Source organism: Vanellus vanellus (assembly GCF_965231255.1).
Source record: "Vanellus vanellus genome assembly, chromosome: 17".
Lineage (NCBI taxonomy): Eukaryota > Metazoa > Chordata > Aves > Charadriiformes > Charadriidae > Vanellus > Vanellus vanellus.
The window spans coordinates 13,856,306-13,873,001 of NC_138922.1; the positions used below are offsets into that span (position 1 = coordinate 13,856,306).

The window sequence follows — 16,696 nt, forward strand, 5'->3', positions numbered from 1 at the left end:
AGCCTTTGTGAATTTTCCTTTCCTGCTTGGTACTGTGTGTTCTCAAACATGGTGCTTCTTGGCCCCCCTTCACAGGGGATTGGCACACCCACACCCTCACCAGCCCCAGACACCGGCACAAGCTGGTCCCACACCCCTTCAAACCTGTGATTGCACAGTGACTGCTCCTGCTGCCCCATCCACGTGCAGCCGGCTGCGCGGGAGGGAACGGAGGCAGCTGTGAAGAGTCCAGTTTTGGTTGCATTGGGGAAGCTGCTATTTCTCTGCTGCTTGTGCAAAGAGCGGCGAGAGCTGGTGCTGAGCAAAGCCAACCAGCTTTTCTAGTCCAGCGACTGTCCTAACAGCCATCTCACTGGCTCCGTTGCGCTTTACGGTGTCCTCCTTTCGCAGTCCTTGTGGGACCACTGGAGTCACTTCCCCAGCAGGATTTCCATCTGAGTCTTCCCACACTTTCTGGCATAGTGACCTTTCTGTCTGCACTGGGGGGACAGGGGGAGGCAGCCATCAGTTTTGTGCTGGATCAACCCTGTGCTGTTTTCCCACATGTTCCTTGCCCTGTCGTTTCCCAGTGACTGGGCGAATGGAGCCATGCCTCATGGCACTGCTTTGTCCTACAAGCAGCGGCCCGAGACCTACTGCAACAATCCCCCAGCCCAGAGGGATGCAAGGGGCTCACTGCTCTGTTGGGCTATTCCACCGCATGCCAAGCATTTATTACCACAGAATTCCCTTCTCCCCACCATCACATGGAGTCAGATTATTTCAACCCAAGTACAGCCTCCTTCACTGCTGGTTCACACCCCAGCTTCCAGGGGGAAGCACGCTCCAGGGCCAAGAAACACAGCCCAGGGAGAAGGCAGACGCCTCGAGTCAAGGAAGCTATTTCAAGAGTGCTGTGGGAGTCCCCACACCACGTGCCGCCCCTCACCATAGCACTTCATGCCTTGGAGAGGCAAGACTGTTGCTCCCAGGCCTCCCAGTCCCCAAAACGCTCACCTTGAAGCAGATACCTGGTTCAAGCAGGCTCTGTGCACCCGGGGGGCAGCTATTGGTGTCCCGCAGCTGCGCTGCCAAGTGCTGGGTAGCACCAGCGACTGGTAGAGGGGGCTCCATGGGTGGCACGTCCTTGAATCCATTCTCTCCGCCGGCAGCTAGATCCAGCTGGGACAGCCCCCAGGGACAGCCAGCACCCTGAGGGGACATGGGGCAGGAGGGGCGGTTGGCATCTGCCATCCCACAAGAGCTGTGGGGCAGGGGGCAGCTGGTGCGTCACCCCCAACAGGCAGAGGCACAAGAGGGTTCGGCTCTAGAGGGAATGGCATAGGACCTTCCCTGCATCACCTTGGATGGATCCATGCTGCTCGTCATCAGCCCGGCCTTGAGGCTGGAGGGGGACAGAGGACAGGCAGTTACTCCCCTGGACATGGCGAGTGGTGCCTCCAGACCCTCCCATGGCCTCTCAGGGGTGTCCCAGGGCTCGGGCAGTTGGCACAGGCATCCCCATGGGGACCGGGGCTGTCCCCTGGCCACCCGCTGTAAACCCTGCGGTCACCAGCTCAGGCTGGACTTGAGGAGAGAGCAGAGGGGTCCAGTTAGATCAGACAAGGACCTAAAGCGCCCTTGTCCTTGACCCCGACACTGCAAGGGCTGCAGCCACCTCTGCAGCCTTGGAGAGGGGGCTGTCCCCCGCTGTCCCCCACTGTCTGCACACCGAGCCCCATACGTACTGCATGAATTTGCACTTTGGTCCTTCTGGGCAGAAGCCGACGAGGTAGTTGGTGCACATCACCCTCTGCATGTGCTTGTACTTGCACAGGGGACCTGCCATGCGGAGGACAGGTTCCTGTTTGCGGGGACAGAGCAGCACCTGCCGCCCCGCAGGGATTTTGGGAGCCCAGCTTTCCCCAGCAGCCCGGTTCCCCTGCAGCTATGTGGGACCTTTGCTGCCCCAAGCCCAAATCCCCACCGGGCACCCAGTGGCACTCCCAGGCAGTCCCCAAACAGCCCGCTGTGGTTCACCCCACTCCGAGTCTCCTCAGAGGTGGCAGGAGATTGGGCCAGCAGTGAGGTCTGGTCAGATTGGGTCACTGGTGGGTAGGGAACATGGGCAGCCTCTGCTCACCCCTGCACCCGTCCCGGCAGCTCACCGTGCCTGCAGAAACCACGGTCGTACCAGGGACAGCCCATGGTGCTGGCGGTGGCATCAACGTGCAGGAAGGGACAGTCCTTGTTGCTGCACTCCCCTGTGGGATTAAGGGATGGGACGGGTGGGACAACGCTCGCCCAAGCCAAACACAGTGGAAAGTCCTCAAGGTTGGGTTGGATGGGATGAACAGAGGTGCCCCAGGAGCACCCAGGCTTGGCCAGGACAGCGGTGGCCCTGGGTGGGTGCCAGTGGCATTTCTTCCCACAGACAGGAGGTGGCATCAGGCACTTGCTGGAGGCCAGACCCGAGGGACATGGGCGCTGGGGTGGGAGAGGCTCGCTGGGGTCCCCATCCCGCACCTACCAAACTTGGAGTAGAAATAGCACTCGGGCATCTTGGTCACGTCGTACTCGTGCAGGAAATCGCACCCATCACCCTTCTTGCAGAGCCCGCGCAGCCAGTGCTTGCACACCACCGTCTTCTCCCTGCCGACGTGCCGGAACGGGCACCGCACGCCTGCCCCCGGCACGCACCCGCCGTCAGAGCCTGCCCGTGTCCCGCAGCCCCCCCAGCCCTGCCTGCACCCAGGGACCCCCCAACCCAGTGTCCCCCACCTCCTTTGGCTTCGGATGTGCCGGAGCTAAAGGGGACCTGCAGGAGAGGTGGGGAGGGACTTTTTACAAGGGCATGGAGTGATAGGAGGAGGGGGAATGGCTTCAAACTGGAAGAGGGGAGATTTAGATGAGATATTAGGAAGGAATTCTCTCCTGTACGGGCAGTGAGCCCCCGGCGCAGGGTGCCCCGAGAAGCTGTGGCTGCCCCATCCCTGGAGGTGTTCAAGGCCGGGTTGGACGGGGCTGGGAGCAACCTGGGCTGGGGGGAGGTGGCCCTGCCCGGGGCAGGGGGGTGGGACTGGATGATCTTCAAGGTCCCTTCCAACCCAAACCATTCTGTGATTCTGTGTGGAGGAGATTTACAGCACCCACTGGGCACACAGGGCACGGTCCCCTGGGCACTACCAAGGTCTGTCTGCCCTGGAGGTGTTCATGCCCCCCCAGCACAGAAGGGGTGGGAGCACTTATCCAAAAGGCCAGGGAGACTGATGGTGCCCGGGCAGTGTTAGCATTTTGGGTCAAAACCTGCCAACCAACTGGCTATAGGGCCATGGAGCAATCTGCCACAGGCACGGACTGGTCACAGAGCACAGAGGGGCCCCAGCCAGCTCCCTGGTGTCCCCAGGGTCTTGCAGGGTGGTGTCAGCCCCATCCTCATCCCTTCCCAGCACTCACCTTTAGTGCACAGCCCTCGGTGGAAGAACTCACAGATGGCTGCCCCTGGCTCTGTGGGACAAAGCAGGGCAGGGAGAGCTTCACCCACCAGCCCTAGTGCTGGGACCACTGTGCCATGGAGGGCAGGAGCAGCTCGGCCCCCTCCACCAGCAGTCTCCAAAGAGCTGTGCCAGATGCATCCCCGAGGGAGCAATGCCCAGAGCCAGCCCGGCCTCAGGCAGGAGCCCAGGGAGGAGGCAGGACAAGAAGAATTGGGGCATTGTGGTGGGTGCAGCAAGAGCCAGGAGCACCAGCAAGGAGGAGAACCCCAACACCTCCTGTCCCCCTGCCACCCTCCAAGGATGCTACAGGACCCTGTCCCCAACTTACTGTCCATACCCGGAAAGGGCAGGGGCTGAACTCCTCGCTGCTGCTCCACATCAGCCTCCAAGTCAAACCTGATCTTCTCCACACCGGTCACCAGCTCCTGCATCGCCCCTGCTCCGGCAAGAAGCACCTCCAGCCCAGTGCAGGCAGGGAGCAGGGCTGCAAAGGGGCTGAGCCAAGAAAACCACACGTCTCCCAAGAGAGCACCACGCTCTGCAGGTCACCGCAGCCACCCTGGGCCCCAGGCAGCACTCAAAAGCCCTCCTCCCCTTCCCCAAGCCAGAGCAAAACCAGCACAGGCAGCAGCCCCGAGCACTCCATGTAGAGAGAGAGAAGCTGCCCACATCTGATCTCAATTTGCAGCCGTGATTGCCTGGTGCCGCAGCCCAGCTGCGGGGAGCTCAGCCCCGGGCCCCCATCGCATCCCTCGTAATTGCCTCTCTGCACAGACATCTGCTTTTCCTCCAGCCCCGGCGCTGGGGCAGAGCAGCTGGATCCCATCTCCCGGGGGTCTGCCGGGGCTGGCCAAGGGCTGGGTTAACCCCCTCTCACCGGGGCTGCTGCTCAGCCTCAGAGACAAACGTGGCCCGAGCGCGGTAACTAAACGCTCGATAGCAAGGGATGGATCCTGCGTGGGTTTTGTTGCACTCTGAGTGCTTTGAGCATTGCTGGGTGTGCAGTGGCACCGTCCCCAGCCCCGCTCCCCAGACCCTGGTGCCCGGCAGGACAGACCCACGTCCCTGGGCTCCTGGTGGGGACGGCCACATCACACCTTGCGCCCTGATAAGGAGCCCCTTCAGTCCTCACCACCAGGACGGGCACTTGCATGGCACGCCAGGCTGCAGCGGCACATGCCAGGCATGACCACGGTGCCACGCTGCTCACCGGGGCTGCCGGGTGCCCACCCAGAAAAGACAACGCAGCCCCCGGGTTCAACCTAATGCTCCGTCCCTCCTCCATCACACGGCTCCCACAGCCACGCGCATCCCCGACACGCGCCCGGAGCGACGTGGCCTGACACATCGGGGATGGAGACCTGCTCCCATTCTGTCACTAGCTATAAATGCACTGGACCAGCGCTGCCCGCCTGCCGGGGCGCTGCCTGCAGGGGCCGCGGCCGCAGCCCTGCGCCGGGTGCTGTGCACCGACGCGACACCGAGCGGTCATGCCGGCCGCATCCCGTGCCATGCCGGGTCCCACACGGAGTTGCTCCTCCCGTGCTGTGCAGATGGAGGGTTTTGGGGAGATGGTGGGTGCAGCCTGGCCGACCTGCCCTCCCCTGCAGCAGGCACTGGCCGGACACTACCAGCATTGCAGCAGTGTTGGCATCACTCCCCACTAGCCCAGGAGCCATTGAGCTGGCCCTGTGCTTGCTCACTCACGGTGTGCCGGAGCCACCATCCCGTCCCGTCGAGCGGGGCCATGTCCCCTGCACGCTCAGCGAGCCCGCGCGCGCTTTCTGCCCCGTCGGCTCGCGGCAGCGCGGTGCTGCCGAGCGGGAGGCTGGAGCTGACAGGCGTCACAAAGATCGCGATTGCCAAGTGATGGTGGCAGGCGGCCGGTGCCGGGTAGCCCCAGGGCCTCTCCCCTCTCCACGGCACCAGTGAGACCCCGGGCAGCGACGGGATCCCGGGAAGGGGTGCAAACCCCGGTGACCTGCCCCACTGCTTTGCATCAGAGCATCAGTAAGGGACAAGAGGTCCCCCCCAGCAGCCTGGGGACCCCACAGGAGACAGGGACCAGGACTGCGGGCTCAGGGGAGGGGTGCTGCGGGCAGGGGCAGGGCGCAGCGGCCCCGGGACCCTGGCACAGGACGGGGGATGCTGTGCTGCAGTGACCGCGGCAGAGGCAGCCCGGTGAGCTCAGAGCCACCAGCTGCAGCTGCTGTTGTTCTCCCCGACCCGGACAATAGCCCAATGTCCCACGCCGCGGGGTGTTGTGTCGGCTCTGGCGCACGCACAGGACCCCATTGTGTCCCTGCAGCGGCACAGCGCTCGCCTGCTCCCACCGGCTTCACCAGGGGAGATCCCTCCAGGATGACAGGGGCACCCAACCCCTCCTAGGGCTAGGAGATGTTGGGGAGGGGCAAATCCTTTCCTCCCCATCCAGCACCAGTGAGAACAGCCTGGCCAATGCTCCTGGCAGAGCCGTGCTCTCCACCTGCTTGGGGAAGGGCTCCGGGGCTGCTCCAGGCGCTTTGCTCCCAACCACGAGATGGGAGCGATCCCCCCTGCTCACCACACCAGATATGGTCCCTCCATCCACCCTCTCTGGGGTCAGGAGGGACCCCGATAGCCCCACGGGGCCGGGAGCACCCAGGGCAACCCCAGCACTGGCCCCCAGCCCATGGGAGTGGGGACAGCCAGTCCTGCCCCGCCATCGCCTTCCCCTCCTCCCGGCTGGCGGGGAGCGGGGCTGCGGGCAGCAGAGCGGCATCTTGGCAGAGCCGTCCCTTGGCAGGAACCCGCCTGGCCGGAGGGTCCCAGCCCAGAGCCAGATCCGGCCAGCGGGAGCTCACCCGCTTCCTCCCGCCGCAGGCAGCCCCGCGCGATGGGCAGATAAAGCACGGCCGCCGCAGGTGCCGAAACGCCGGCCAGGGCACCGGCCACCAGGCAGGACTCCAGCCAGGGACAGGGGCTGAGGAACGGTGGCAGCACAGAGAAAGTCGGTCCCCACCTGTGCAAGGGTGCAAACACACGTGTCCCCACGTGTCTCGCCCCCAGGAACTCAGGCCACTGCTGTCACTACTGTTTCCTTTTATTCTTTGCATTTGTACATACATGGTAAAAAAAATCCTCCTCTTCCACCCTCCTGTACCGGGCCAGCGTCGGCACTGCCCAGCCAGACCAGCCGGTGACAGCGGCCACCCGGTACGCAGGACACCAGGGCTCAGGGGAGGTCCCAGGCAATCCTCCCATGGGGGACAGACCCACGCTCCCATCGGCATCCCCAGCGGCAGCAGCCAGTGCCAGGGCTGGCCGGGGGGGGGCATCCCCGCGACCCCCGGGCTGTTTGGAGGGTCAAGTGTCTGGGATGGATCCGTCCATCCGAGGGATGGGGAGCGAGACCCCACCGCAGAATGGGGCTGGAGGCTCTTGGTCTGTGGAAGGTCCCCAAGAAAACCGGGGAGCTGGAGCCACCCACGGTCCTGGGGGCCCCCTCTGAGCTCCAGAGCCAAGTCCTTCCTCGTGGGAAATCTTCCCTCCATTAAAACCAAAAGTGAGAGTAAAGAAAGTTAAGTACAAATCAGAGAGCAGTAAAAACCGTACGGTGGAAAAAAAAATATATATATTACTAAAGGGGCTAAAACTTTGAAGCCTCGTCTTGTTTGATCCTATATTGCTTTACATGGGCAGGGAAGGTGGGGGGGGGGGGGGGGGGGGGGGGGGAAGAAAAGAGCTAATATTCAAAGTCCAAAAGAAAGAACCGAAATCAAGTCTGCTTCCCCTCCCGGGATGTGCTGGAGCTCTCTGGGAGCTGAGAGGTGTCGGGGCTGCCCCCGGCCCCGGGAGCAGAGCACTGTCCTGCCGCGGCGCGTCCACCGCCGGACGGGGAGAGGGAACGAGTGAGGAGTTGAGTCTTCCCCAGTGCCACCCAATGCAGCACCGGGGCATTCGGCCCCATGTCCAAACAACCGCAGATGAGAACCAGACCCCTTGGCTCGGCCGCCTGCCTTTTATACTCTGATCTCATCGTCGTCTTCGTCGGCGAACGAGAACTCCTTATCAGGGCGTTTTGGGGGGCCTCGGTGGCCCGGTGGCCCGGGGACGGGGCTGCGCTCCTCCGGGCCCGAGGCGCAGCTGGACGCCGAACTGCTGTCCCTGGGGCAGCGGCTGCCGGTGCCGCGGGACGGGCTCTGGCTCGGCGGGGCTGCCGCTGCCGCCACCACCGCCGCCACCACCGGGGAGCCAGGCAGAGCAGCATCCGCCTCCTCCTCACGGCTTTCCTCCGCCTCGGGGTCTTCGTCCTGCTCCCACTGCTCCTTATCCATGATGCTCAGGACGTCCCCGAGCATGGAGGGCCCCAGGTCGATGTGGAAGGACATGATGGACTCGGCATGCTTCATGCCCGCCCCGCTCTTGGCCACCACGACGGGCAGCTCTGTGATGTCCCCGAAGTCGCGCTCGTCCAAGCCGGGGCTCAGCGGCCCCGCGGCCGCCCCGTTCGGGCGCTGCTGCTCTTCGGGGCTCGCCTCCTCGGACAGCTTCTTGACGGGACTGGAGGAGAGGCTCTTGGGCAGCTGCCCCGCGCTCCTGTCCACCTCCTTCTCGTTGAGCTGGGGCAGGGAGACGGCGTTCTTCACGAAGAGGGCCGAGTCCCGCAGCGAACCCAGCATGTCCCGCCGGTCACCGCGCGTCACCGACTGCGAGCGCTTGCTGCTGCGGAAGCGGCGGGAGAGCAGGCTGGGTTTGGAGGCGCCCGGCTCCTCGCCCGCCTCCGGCCCCGGCTCCCCGGCCTTGCTGGTGAGGAAGGAGGTGTCCCCGAAGGCGTCCCCTGCCCGCCCCACGTGCATGGTGTGGCGGAAGTCCCCCAAGGGCGCGCTGATCATCTCGGCCGTCAGGTCGGCCCGCGAGCGCCGCTTGGAGTGGGCAGAGTTGGAGACGAGTTGCTTGAGGATCGGCATCGCCGCGGCGGGGAGGGCGGTTGTGCCGCGCTGCACCGGGGCGGCCGAGGTGGAGCCGCGCGTCCCACGGACCCGGTCGGTGCTTGTGCCTGGTGCTCCACGGATGGTCTCCCACGGTGTCACGGACAGGTCACTCCTAGGGGACAGGAGAGAGGGACACGGTCAGGTTTTGGGGACATGGATGGGCACAGCTGTGCCGACACCAGCCCTCACCCCTTCAGGCTGCAAAACACAACCCCGTCCCTGCCAGCAGCTCCGCTCCCCCGGGAGCAGCCCCCACGCAGGGCATCGCTCCCGGGGGGACAGCTCCCCAGACACCCCCGAGCTCCCCGCACCCCCTAAACAAGGGGGTCCCGGACCCCATCCACAGAGCAGACGTGCAGAAAGGGCCGCAGGAGAAAGACCCGGGCAGGGGAATGGTGCAGGACGATTCCCAACCCCATGCCCCATGTAAACGGGTACCAAAAGGGATGTGGGGCACCGCGGGCACCCACTGTCCCCTCCCCGGGCAGCCCCAGCCCGCCGGAGCGAGGCACAGCAGCGCTGGAGCCTCTGGGAGCCGCACGCCGAGAAGATGCCTGGGATTTTTTTTTTTTTTTTTTTTTAATTGGAAGAAAGCGGGGAGGAGCAGACGCCAGGAGGAATTGGAAACAGACGGCAGGAAGTGTGCGAGGAGGGCGTAGAGCCCCCGGGAGGCACCGCCAGCCAAGCAGCGTGCCGGGGGAAAGCAGGACGGGGACAGGCAGCCACCCCGCGGGTACCCCTTCACACTTGGTAGGACGGGGACGTGGGGACGCAGCACCTCAAAGGCCTCCGTGCTGCTCCTCACTACGCCCCGGCGCTGAGCCCACGCGCGGCTGTGCCCACGCTCCCCGGCCACCTCACTGTCACCGCTGTGACTCAGGGGTGGCAGCCGGCGGCAGAGATGACGAGGACCCTGGCTGACCAGGATGTGGACAGGCACCTTCCTCCTTCTGGTGGCCACCTCGGTGCCACCAGCTGGCCTGTCCAGCCCAGTGCCCGTGGCCCTGCAGGAGGGGACAAGGACAGCAGCCACGTCACTGCATCCCCTGCTTCCCTGGCGCCAGGCAGCCCCAGGTGGTCCCGGGAGAGGCTGACGGGGAGGAAGGGCTCGCGGCCGCCGGCTTCCTCCCTCTGGGCACCGCCAGCGACACCGCAGCCCTGTGACGTGCACAGGGAAGGGACCGATGCCCCTCCTCTGAGTGAGCCTCAGGGCTGGGGCCAGGGCCCCCCCCGTTGCCCACCCAGCCCCACGGTGCAGCTGAACGGCTCTGCGGGGTGGGCTGGAAGCGAGCCCCGGCCCCACAGCCCACAGGCAGTGATGGCAGCACGGTCCCAACACAAGGCAGCTCCATACCCGCTCAGCCGGACACCACCGGGGGCTGCAGCATCTGCCCCACAGCTCCCAGCACAGCCGGGAGAGGGCTCCCACCCCCATCCCTCCCCAAACCTGCCTGCGACGTCCCTCCGTCCCCCGCTGCGGCAGTGGGACCTCAGGCAGACTGCAGCCGGTCCAGTCCCGTGCAGGCAGGACGGACTCTGACCCCACACGGGTGCAAAGTCCCGGTGCCCAGCCCTCCCCTGCACAGCTTCCGTATGGGGCCGGCCATGGCAGGCGTGCCCCGCGGCACGGCACTGGCGGCACACGGCTGTGCTCCTCATCAATCCCAGTGCAGGATCCCACCATCCTGCGGCAGCGTGAGCCCTTCTCGGCAGGGCGACCGCCCGACTCTGCTGCGGCAGAGCCCTGGGGATGCGACGGCACACAGCGGGGGTCTGTCCAGGCAACCCCCCGGTTTGTCCCCATCAGCCCAGCGAAGAGAAGGAGCAGCCGCGACGCTTTCTCCGCACCCTCAAACCAGGAGCTGAGTGGACTCCTTCACCCCTCGCCCCATCCGAATGCAGAGGAGCAGCTCGCTGGAGCCCCGCTCCCCTCGCCAGCATCTCAGGCACGCGCGCTCAGCCGCGCCGTGTGCGTGGCACAGACGTTGTCCCCTTGCAAGGTCTCCTTTCAGGCCGACATTCCTCCAGCCTTTGGTTTTACATAAAACAAACACTCCCGGCGAGCTCCCCAGCTGGGCCAGGCAACCGTGCCGCTGATTTAGGCCATCTGGGGACTGTCCTTCCCTTGTATTTAGATTTCGGGGCCAAGTTCAGCATTTGTGAGATATTTTGCAAGCCGCGGCAAAGGGGCCACCGGGAGGTTGGAGCGTTACCGGCAGGCCGCGGCAGCCACCCAGGCCAGCAGCTCTCCATCACCGTCACGGCCTCTAAACAAGCCACCGCGTCCCTCCCTCGACGCTCCTGCCCACGATGCTTTCTCACGGCGGCCAAAAATCTCCCCGTCCCGCAACACTTCGCTCCCAGCTCAGTCCGAGAGGTGACGGCAGCGCGGTGGGACAGCGCTGCCCCCCACACAGCCCAGCTGCCGGCCCCGTCCTGCCCGGGGGGGAGCGGGACACAGAGCCCTTTTCTCCTCCTCTCGCCTGGGGAGAGGAGAGCAGATCCTGTGACATTCCCACTGCCGGCACTTTCACAAAGGAAACCAGGCCAGGGCGGCTTCACCGCCGCCGCCTCTCCAGCTACCTACCAGGGAAAGCCACTCTGTAACCGGAGAGATTTTGCCGGCGGGCTGGCAGGCAGCGCTGCCCGTCCTGGGGCAGCGAGCCCAGAACACGGCCAAGTTCCCAGCAGGGCTTCGGGGAAAGGGGAGGAGACGGGACCTGCAAGCAGGGGTCGAGGACAAGAGGGATAAAGTGAACCGACAGACCGTGCGCTGCATCCCACCCGCCCCCTCAGCCTTTTGGGACCAGGAGCACCGAGGAGCGAGAGCCTCAGGTCTTCGGGGACATGATTTCCCCTGCAAACGAGCGGCTGTTTGCAGGACAGCGGGGTCCCACAGCCAGCGTGGAGCGGGGGGACAGCCCCACTGCGCGCAGAGCAGGCAGCAGGGACCATGTGCCCTGATGCTGTGGGGCTTCCCACAAGACCCCCCCCCCCCCATCCTCCCCATCTCATCCCACTCAGCACCAGTCACCCACTGGGTCCAGAGGGCACCGGTGGCGTAAAGAAAGTGGCCGGTGCATGGGGGAAACGCCGAGTCCAGTCCCGCTCCCACACATCCCACCCCCGGCACGCTGAGAAAGCCAAACCCATGGATGGGGTGGGGGAAAAGCATCCCCGGCCGGCCCGGCTGGCTCCAAACGAGCCTCCCCGGCTTTGCCACCCAGAGCACCCCAGGCAGCACCCAAAGATCAGAGGATGCTCTCCCCACCCTGCCGGGTGCTGGGGCAGGGGCTGTGCTGGACCGGTTGGTCCCCCCCTGCCAGAAAGTGGGGCTGAGCAGCCGGTGGGTCCTCCCTGCGGCCGCCCGGGGCCAGGGAGAACCCCCACGCCGGGCAGGGAGGACCCGTCGGCTGCTCAGCCCCACTTTTTTGCTGCGCTGCCCCTCGGGGATCCGGCTCAGGCGGCCCTTTGATGTCACTACCTGGCAGACAGCCGCTGGAGACAGGACATGGATCACACCCTGCCACCGCCAGCCCCAGGAGGGGACCAGCCCACTGTCACACCCTCGCATCGGGTTCCCCAACAAGTCTTCCCAAACCCTGGGGGCAGACAGTCCTGTTAGCGTGGGCAGCCCAGGCGCCCCGGTGACCGCCTCCTCCCCGGCGAAGGTGACAGGTCTGGTCCTGTCCTTGGCACCGGGACGCTGCTGTAGTTCATCCGTGGGATGCGTGGAGCAGCCCCGGCACCGCCTCTGGAAGCGGAAAGGCAGCCGGCGGCGAGCGTCAGAGCCGGGGCCAACGAGACGGCTCGCCGGGGTGGGAGGCGAAGCTCGGCTCTCACCAGGGCTATCGGCACACCGACCAGAGCCAAGCCGGGAAATTCACCACCCCGGTGCCAAAAGCAGAGCAGTGCTCCCCGAGGGACTGCCGACGACCGGGAGCTAGCCAGAGTTCAGCAAGGAACTATTGGCAGGACACGCCAGAACACGCACAGGACCATAAATCCTCCTGCTACGGGGCCGCGAACCAGCCTGCGGCTCTCCAGGGCGAGGAGGGGACGTTTCCAGGGGGGGGAAAGGTTATCTCCTCGCTGGCCCCAGCTTCATCATCTCACAACAACAGGGACTGGCCGGGGTCCGACAGGATACCGGGGCTAAACAGACCTCCCGACCTCCGCCGGGCTCCAAATTCCTGCGGTTTCGCTGGGGTGGATGGGAAGTAAACAGGCAGGCTTCCCACGGCTCGGCCATGGCACCCTACCTGCTGGCAGGGCCCGGCACCCCGCAGCCGGCCGGCTTTGGGGGGGGGGGGGGGGAACGACGACATACACAGCGACCGCGGCAGCTGTTTGCGCTCACGACAAAACCCAGGGAACAAAGGGAGAGACCGCCGCGGTCAGCACTACGCTGCCAGCAGTGGGGCTGCCTGGGGGCAGCGGCGTGGGGCTGCCCGTTGGGGCTGGGGAGGGAGCCCCACCGCCGCGGCAGCTCACGGCACAGAGTCGGATGACTGACCCTGGTGATGGGGATTCACGTCAGCCTCGCTCTTCCCCCCCCACCCAGCACCCAAACCCACTGAACCTCCCGGGTGCTCAACCTCAGCTGGATTCACTCCATGGTCTCCGAGGGAGCTGCGTCCAAAACAGAGTTGTTTACTGAGGACCCAGCTTGGGAGAAAGCCCCGTCCTGGGGTGCAGACCCGCTGCCTCGCTCCGTGCCTCAGTTTCTCCCCCAAACCACTAACGATCCAACTCCCTTTCGAACAGATCTATAGATTTGGCACTCGGAAATATCTATACTTAACGCTGCTACCAGCGGGGTCAAACCAGGGCGGCGCGGGCTGCGTCCGGCTCCTCACCAGCAGTCGCTGCCCACCAGCCCCCGGTTCCGCGGGCACCGGAGCGGGTTTGGGAGCCCGTGTGCGGGGGTTGCAGAGCCAGGCAGGTCCCCCGCTCGCCGGGGCACCCCCCGGCAGCCGGCGTGGGTTCCCCGGGGCTGGCGAGCGGTGCGGGAGGGCAGGCTGGGAAGCCCCCAGCGCTGTCCCGGGCTGCCGGAGGAAGGGCCGGAGGGGGATTTCGGGCGGCTCTGACTCAGCCCCCGCCTGCGCCCAGCCCCGGCCGGCCCCGGGGTGCCGCTGGACCCGCTCCAGCTCGCCGGAGGATCGGCCTTTCCGAGAAGGGCCGCGGGTAGCCACCGCCCCGGCCGCGGCCACCGCCGGCTCCGGGCACGGCCAACCCCTTCGTGGGGTTCGGGAGACGCGGGCCAACGGTGGCCAGCGGTGGGATGGGGGGCGAAGCGGACCGGTGACCCCCCCACACGTTGGGCAAACGCCGCTCCGGCATCCTGTTAACCCCTTCGCCCACCCCACGCCGCGCACCGGCCCCACGCCCGGGGTGTGTGGGGTGGGGTGTGTGTGTGTGTGTGTGTAAGTGGGTGTTAGGGAGGGGGGGTCACCACCCACCCCCTCGCTACCGGAGAGGGGTTCGGGGCACCCCCGGGGACCCCGCCCGCCCGCACAATAGCCCAGCCGGGGCGCGGCTGCCTCCCCCCGCGCCAAGCCGAGCCGTGCCGGTGAACCGGGCCCCAGTGTGCCCGGGACCCCCCCATTCTCCCGCCGCCGCCCCCCTCCGTACCTGCGCGCCCGGGCCGCGCCGCCGGTCCATGGCCGAGCCGGAGCCGCGCCGCACCCCCCACTACCGCCGCGGCGGGCATGATGTCATCGCCCCGCCCGGGCCAATGGCGCGGCGCCACGTCACGGGGCAGTCCCACACCCTCCATTCAAACCCGAGTGGGGCGGGGGGGTGGAGGGGGCGGTGACCCCTTAGTCCCGGGCGCGGCCCCGCCCGTGGAGTGGGGGGGGTGTCCCCGAGTGGGGGACCCCGGCCCCCCCGTGGGGGTGTGGGGGGTGTCCCAGATCCCTTCCCTTGGGGGTGGGGGTGTCCCGAGTGGGGTTCCCGGGGGCAGAGCGAGGGGCTGGCTGCACCCCCGGCAGACTGGCGGGGGGGCTGGCAAGGTGGGGGGGCGACAGATTCTAATTAATTAAGGGGATTTAAGAGCCGAACTGAGCCACCCGGAGGAGGCGCGTTCAGCCCCGGGGCAGCCCCGATGCCCCCGTTCCACTCGTGACCGTGACACCCACGAGGCTGCAGCACCCACACTCGCCCTCCGCCGCCCCCCAGCTCCCTGTCCCCAGCCAGGGGGCAGCTCCCTGTCCCCGCTGCTCCACCCCCCTCGGCGGGTCGCAGGGCCCCTCCAGGCTGTGGGTGGATTGGGTGGTCTGTGGCCGGCGTGGGGGCACCGCGGCCACCCCGGCCCCCCGGTGCTGGCGATGAGCTGAAAGGGAGAGTGCAGGGCTGCACCGCCGCGCTTGGGGATTAAGGCGAGACCTTTGTGGGAGAAAAGGGGCGGGAGAGACGAGATTATCCCGAATCTGCCTAATGCAGCGTTTCTTGCATATTCCGGAGCGTCTGGTACCTCTGCGAGGGAGCCAGGCTGGGCCCTACGGGGGTGGCGAGTGGGGTGCTGGGATGCCCCAGCCATGCAACGCTGGGGTGCTGGGGCACAACGCCGAGGGGGATCGAAGATTTCTCATGTCACCGGTGCGAGGAGCTCCATTCCCCGGGCTCGGCAGCACCGACCCGGGGGCCGTGGCTGTGGCAGCACCAGGGCTGGGCAGCACCAGGCGCTTTGATGGCTCGTCTGGAGCAGACTCACTCCGCTGTGGGAAGGGCAGGAGGCCGCTCGTGGCATAACCACGGAGCCATGGCTCCTGCGAGCAGCGAAGACAAGCATGGCACTGCAGAGACGCTGGGGTTGGCACAGTGGAGAGGCTCCGCTGGACTGAGCACTGGGGCCAAACCACCCGGGGCACGGCTTCTGCCCGTAGCCCGGGGTTGTCCAGCACCACCCCACTTCCACCGGTGCCTGCAGTCTCCTTCCCAGGCTGTGCTGCTTCCTCAGCTCACACCAGTGCTGTTTTCATAGCCGGTTTGTTTGGCAAATTTTATTTTCCTTGCTTTCCATATGGGGAAACTGAGGCAGGAGGCAGCGGCCAGTGCCCACAGTTGAGCAGAGGTCCCCTGGGAGGCGCCGCTGGATGCAGCTGTGGTTTGTCAGTGGGTGAGGAGGAAGAGGAGGCTTTGCCAGAGCCCCAGCCGCCAGCTCTACCCACTTGCGTGGGGCCAGCGCGTGTTAATTGAAGGCTGGCACGGCACCAGCGCAGCACTGCTCACCTCACCTGACGCTGTCATGGGAGCACGGCGCTGGCTGAGACAGCGCAGTCAGGAGGGATTATCATCAGCCGACCGGTGGGAGCCGCTGGGAAAGGCCCCCGCGGGATGGCCTGACTCCGGCTGGGAAGAGCAGGCACCCACTCAACTTGAAAAACTGCCTGGGAGAGACAGGCCCCTTCCCCTCTCCTCCGCTGCAGCTCGGGCCAGGCAGAGCCGCGGGGCTGGATCCGGCCCTGGGGAGATGGCGGCAAGGTCGGGGCGCTGAGAGGTTCGGGAGCGGGCGGCTGCATCGCTCCCACCCCTCCTGAACCCCGCTGCCCATTCTTTTTTACTGCTTCTCAGCAGCTTTTGAAAGCAGAGAAGAAAAAAAAAAAGAAAAGGATTGAAAAGCACATTGAAAAGCAAGGCAGGGAGAAGCGCCCGAGTTTCCCGGCAGCCCCATCCCCTCCTCCTGCCGCCAGTGCCTGCCAGCTTTGTCTGCTGATGCTGCCTCGGCCGCGCAGGAGATGCTGCCGAGCCAGGAGGGTGCTTTCCCCGAGCCCCAGTGCTACGGCAGGGCATGGGGACCGCCATCCGGACACCCCAGGGTGCCAGGAATGGGGCATTGCCCCCACAGCCCCCCCAGACCCCTCCAGCCCCAGGGGCCAGAGATGGATCTGCCAGAAACATCCCCCGCAGCCCCACTAACCCCCACAGCCGTGGGGTTTCACCCCTTCCCCATGCCGTTCGCCCAAGGGTGAGCTGTTATCCAGCTAACCGGCACACCCCGGCAGGACCGCGCCGCCTGCTCCCTGCTGGCACCTGGGCACCCACGGGTGCATAGGTGAGTGCAGGGCAAGCGGCGTGCAGGTCGGAGCCTGCCGCGGGCAGGCTCTCCATGCAGCCTCCTGCCTTTCCCACCCACACGCTCCCCTGGCCGGCAGTGCCGAGGAACAGGCTCGCGCAACCCACCGCCTGCCCGGGAACCCATCGCCCGGCCACGGTGCAGCCGCCTTGGCTTCCCCCGGGGGATCC

At 66.1% G+C, this 16,696-nt stretch overlaps 3 protein-coding genes across 3 annotated transcripts in view; 1 reads left to right on the forward strand and 2 right to left on the reverse strand.

Moving 5' to 3' along the window:
* Nucleotides 1–16,696, forward strand: part of RPL38 (ribosomal protein L38) — a 173,497-nt gene that overhangs the window by 37,715 nt on the left and 119,086 nt on the right. The gene's annotated exons all lie outside the window — the stretch shown is intronic.
* CPSF4L (cleavage and polyadenylation specific factor 4 like) lies at nucleotides 411–3,907 on the reverse strand (the record flags this gene model as incomplete). Its single annotated transcript, XM_082492319.1, has 8 exons — nucleotides 411–479; nucleotides 997–1,191; nucleotides 1,342–1,384; nucleotides 1,728–1,821; nucleotides 2,148–2,243; nucleotides 2,510–2,692; nucleotides 3,436–3,486; nucleotides 3,805–3,907. 8 exons carry the CDS (start codon nucleotides 3,905–3,907, stop codon nucleotides 411–413), a joined length of 834 nt encoding a protein of 277 aa, XP_082348445.1.
* On the reverse strand, nucleotides 7,177–8,523 carry CDC42EP4 (CDC42 effector protein 4). The gene has a single exon (XM_082492142.1). The coding sequence runs from the start codon at nucleotides 8,423–8,425 to the stop codon at nucleotides 7,478–7,480; it is 948 nt and encodes a 315-aa protein (XP_082348268.1). The 5' UTR covers nucleotides 8,426–8,523; the 3' UTR covers nucleotides 7,177–7,477.